This window comes from Zingiber officinale, chromosome 9A, assembly GCF_018446385.1.
Source record: "Zingiber officinale cultivar Zhangliang chromosome 9A, Zo_v1.1, whole genome shotgun sequence".
Classification (NCBI taxonomy): Eukaryota; Viridiplantae; Streptophyta; class Magnoliopsida; order Zingiberales; family Zingiberaceae; genus Zingiber; species Zingiber officinale.
In genome coordinates this window covers 107,716,179-107,720,481 of record NC_056002.1, presented here as the reverse complement: position 1 = coordinate 107,720,481, position 4,303 = coordinate 107,716,179, and the positions used below count along the sequence as shown (strand labels likewise).

At 43.4% G+C, this 4,303-nt stretch overlaps 1 protein-coding gene across 1 annotated transcript; it reads left to right on the top strand.

The window, feature by feature from the left end:
* Positions 1-2,696: 2,696 nt before the first annotated feature.
* On the top strand, positions 2,697-3,799 carry LOC122019448 (serine carboxypeptidase-like 19). The gene is made up of 4 exons (XM_042576911.1): positions 2,697-2,852; positions 3,365-3,487; positions 3,561-3,663; positions 3,737-3,799. Exons 1-4 carry the CDS (start codon positions 2,697-2,699, stop codon positions 3,790-3,792), a joined length of 438 nt encoding a protein of 145 aa, XP_042432845.1. The 3' UTR covers positions 3,793-3,799.
* The last annotated feature ends 504 nt before the right edge of the window (positions 3,800-4,303 follow it).

Genomic DNA, 4,303 nt, shown 5'->3' with positions numbered 1-4,303 from the left:
GTTTGTTTAACCCTTGTGTCTAAGTGTGCAGGAGCTTAGGAACACAGGAAGTCGAGCGGAAGACGCGGCTAACGAGAAGGACGGCACGGGGAGAGAGCCGACGGGCTCGGTGCGTCCGAGGGACGAGGTGACCGCAGAAGAGTACACCGGCGGACGAGAAGAACGTGCGCGGTGTTCGAGGGACGAGAAACAGGGAAGGAAGGCTGCTCGAGGAGAAGGCCGGAACATGGGTTCGGGTGAGCCCTATTCCTGAAGGCCGAGATCACCAAAGCAAATAGAGCCAGAGCGAACAGACCCGAACCGAGATGAGCTAGATCGAGACGAGCTGAACCGGAGTCGAAAAGTCAACTTATGTTGACCTTAGGGCTCCGGGCGCCCGGAAGGGTTCCGGGCGCCCGGAATCGACTTTTCAACAGGATCGAGTTTGGACTCGATCCGACCGTTGGGGGATAAAATTTATCCCCCCCAGGGCGCCCGGAACCCTTCCAGGCGCCCGTACCAAGACTATAAATATAGCCTTGGTCCAGAAGCTTAAATGTAACTACTTGTAATCCAGTGCTTTCATTTGTGTTATTTCTTTCTGTGCTTTCAACGCTGTAAGAGGCTACTCCGCCCAGAGGAGAATCAATTAGTGCGCCTTCTTTGCCTTGGATTAGCAATCCTCTGATTGCAAACCAAGTAATTCCTCTGTGTCTACTTTCTGTATTAATTAGTCTCTACCTTTTTAATTACAAGTTCTTTTAAGTTAGTTGAATATCCGAGAAGGGTTTTTGGTTTTATTTTGTAGGGCAATTCACCCCTCCCCTCTTGCCTGCCTCCAAAGGGACCTATAATATCGAATCCAAGTCCATCTTGGAATTCCATCTTGAAGTTGAGACTTTTGATGAAGTCTTTGACTTGTGATGATTTGCTTCAACTTCTTAACCCTCTAGCTTTTGCCTCTTCCGACGATGATTCCGATGAAGAGCAACCTTGCTTTGATACCACTTGTTGGGGCCAAATATGTAGCTAGAGGGGGGGGGGGAGTGAATAGCTCGTCGCACTCCTCATGCTCTTCGTTGCTTGTTTCTTCAATGATATGCAGCGGAAATACAAGAAACAAAACATACAACGCTAACACAAAGGATTTACTTGGTATCCACCTCAAGATGAGGTGACTAATCCAAGGATCCACACACATGAGCACTCTCCACTATGAAAACACTCCTTTACGGTAACTACCGAAGGCGGAGAAGCCTTTACAAACTCACACAACAAACAAGAGGAGAAGAAGAATCAAATACAAGTAAATCTTACAAGATTGTGTACAATAAACCCTAGCTAGCTTCTTCCTCTTGCTTGGGATGCCTCTTGACCTTGGAAACCACTACAAGAAAAATGTCATTCAACAATACTCAAACAACAACGGTTTTATACCAAACCGTTGTCTTTTTATCTTTTAACAACGGTTTTAACAAAAACTGTTGTCTTTTAGTAATTTTTTTGGCCTATGACTACGGTTTTTAAAAACTGTTGTCAATTTATGTTTTTTTGAGGATACGACAATGGTTTTTAAAGGGAACGACAACAGTTTTTTCTTTCGCCACTTTTTCTCCTTCGTCATTTGTCTGTTTTACGCTTTGTTTTTTTCTGTCTCTTTCCCAAAACCCTACTCTTCGCCGCCTCCTCCTCACCGCCCTCTTCGTCACCTCCCTCTTCACCGCCTTCTTCGCCGCCTCCCTCCTCACCGTCCTCTTCGCTGCCTCCCTCTTCGCCGCCTCCCTCCTCACCACCCTCTTCGCTGCCTCCTTCCTCGCCGCCCTCTTCGTCGCCTCAACTTTCGGCCTCGCCACCTCCTCCTCACGGCCTCTACTTTCAGCCATCTTCACCGCCTCCTCCTCGTCGCCTCGACTTTCAGCCAGTTCCAACACAAGAAGGAAGAAGAAGGAAGGAGGAGGAAGAAGATGGAAATCCCTCTCCTGATTGTCTCACTGATCTTTCTCTGCTTCTTTTCCTCTGCTCTCTCATCTTCTGTGGTCACCTATTTACCTGGATTCCAAGGCCCCCTTCCCTACATGACCAAGGGAAGCTTGGTCTACGATCGGCGGCGGTGAATCATGTTTCGGCGTCTCCTGTTGCAGCATCCCCGCCGTGGCGTCGCCACTGGCTTCCTCGCTCTCACCGCCTTCACTCTCGGTTCCTCCGACGACCCCTCCCTCCCCACAAGTAACCCTCCTTTCTTCCTTTTCCCTTCACCTCCTTTCTCAATATTTTCTCTTCTTTCTCACGCATGTGCTCCCCTTCGTAAAAGATGTCGCCATTTCGATATGCGATCCATTTCGGCAATATCTGTCTTCGACTTCGTCGATTTTCTCGCAAGATTTCACGCTTCCATTCTCAGTCTTTTCTCCAGGTTTAAACCTAACCTATCGTCCTTAAAGTTTTCTTTCATCGATTTGGAGTTGCATAATCTTTTAATCTGATTCGTAGAGTTTTTTGCACGGCATTTTCCAACCGCGTGCCCTCTTCCACCTCCGGATTCAAGTAAGGACGTGGCATGCTGCAGTGGATGCCTCAAAAGGAACTCTATTGTCAAAGCGGCCGCGGCAGCTGGTCCTGCCGTGGTGAATATATGTCTTACTGAAGGTGAAAGGACTTTATTGTGTCTTCAGATTTCCTCAATATGTGGATTTTTTTTAGGTGTATTCGTTTGAACGATGAGCTTTTTCCAATACTTCTTTTCAGATGTATATGGTCCTATGCCTATAATGGGTATAGGGTCTGGCACTATCATTGATCCTGATGGAACGATCTTGACCTGTGCACATTGCATAGTAGACTTTTCTAGTAGGCAAGTGATCTCAAAAGGCAAAGTGAGTATGCAAACCTACAACTTAGTTATTCATCTTGATGAAGAAATGCGCTTAGAACTGGATGAGGACTGAGAATTTGAATTTGCAAGTTATATCCAGTTGGACTTGGTTACAAATACTATCTGGGTGAAGTTACAAGCAATTAGATTTCATCATGTAGACTAATAAAGATTGTGACTCATGTCTTAGTCCACCTTTGTAGGGCGGAAATTGTAGAAGATTGCAAGATGCATATCGGTCTTTTTGAAGTTTCCTTGGTTAGCTTGCTGTCATACAAGTTTGAAAGATGTTCTCCTAACTCAGTCTGGTTCATATCTGACTATGCTAAGTTTGCTTGAGATGATGAGATGTAATAGTCCTGGACCATATCTTTAAGTTTCCTGGACCATATAAGGGAAGCTTGGTCTACCATCCTTATTCCTGGACCAAGGTAACTTCTTCTTCTTGATCAGTAATTGAGGAAGCAATATGATACATGCTTTTGTCCTGTCTGCGTGAAAACATTCGTGCAGGTAGCCAACATTATCTTTGTAGATTCCCCGTTGGGTTCTGGATTCTCATACTCAAGAAAATATGAAGGGTATGATGCCAACGATACTATTTGGTCCGAACAGGCTTCTAAGTTTCTTTTACAGGTGGGAAAGATCATATATATTCCTGATGTAATTACTGTAAGTGCCTTAAATATGTAATCTTTCACTTTTGCAGTGGCTTGTTGAGCACCCACAGTTCATCTCCAATCCCCTCTACATTGCTGGGGATTCATATGCTGGAAAAATTGTACCTATGGTGGCCAAAAGAATATTGGATGGTAACTCTACTTTTAATGTAAACTATTGATGAGGGTGTTAATTTACATGCCATTTTCATTTACTATAATTCAGGTATTGATGAAGGGAAAGAACCATTACTTAACCTCCAGGTAAATTGCTTGAATTGATGGGCCACTGCAATAAAGGGAAAGAATCTATTTTTGATCTTTAAATTATGTCATAGTTTATATGAAAGAAAAAGCCTTGGCTTTCAGGGTTACTTGATTGGCAATCCATCCATGGGTGGAAAAGTCGATACCAATTCTAAAATACCTTATGCTCACAGCATGGGAATCATATCAGATGACTTCTTTGGGGTAATCTTAGTAGATCAACTAGGACGAATTTCTCAAAATGATCTTTGGTATCACTTCACGAATTGTTATTTAGTTATTATTTTTTTCCAATTAATTATATTTTGTTCTTTAAGATCATATAATTTATGTGTGTTCACAGTTCACAAAAGCGGAGTACTCTCAAGAAGAAATTGATGAAGTGCGCTCTGAGATAGTAGAATGCATACAAGATCATATTTATGAATAGGTATATACATGAGTTCATCTTATTGCATTTGACAATAATAATATTCAGTTAAATTGAATACATGCTGCTTATACTTGATTGCACTTGATTTGGAGA

Coding starts and splice junctions, on each gene's coding strand:
- LOC122019448 (XM_042576911.1), top strand. CDS start 2,697: ATGAGCTTTTTCCAATACTTCTTTTCAGATGTATATGGTCCTATGCCT. Junction 3,488..3,560: donor CTTCTAAGTTTCTTTTACAG/GTGGGAAAGATC, acceptor TCACTTTTGCAG/TGGCTTGTTGAGCACCCACA. Junction 3,664..3,736: donor GGCCAAAAGAATATTGGATG/GTAACTCTACTT, acceptor ACTATAATTCAG/GTATTGATGAAGGGAAAGAA.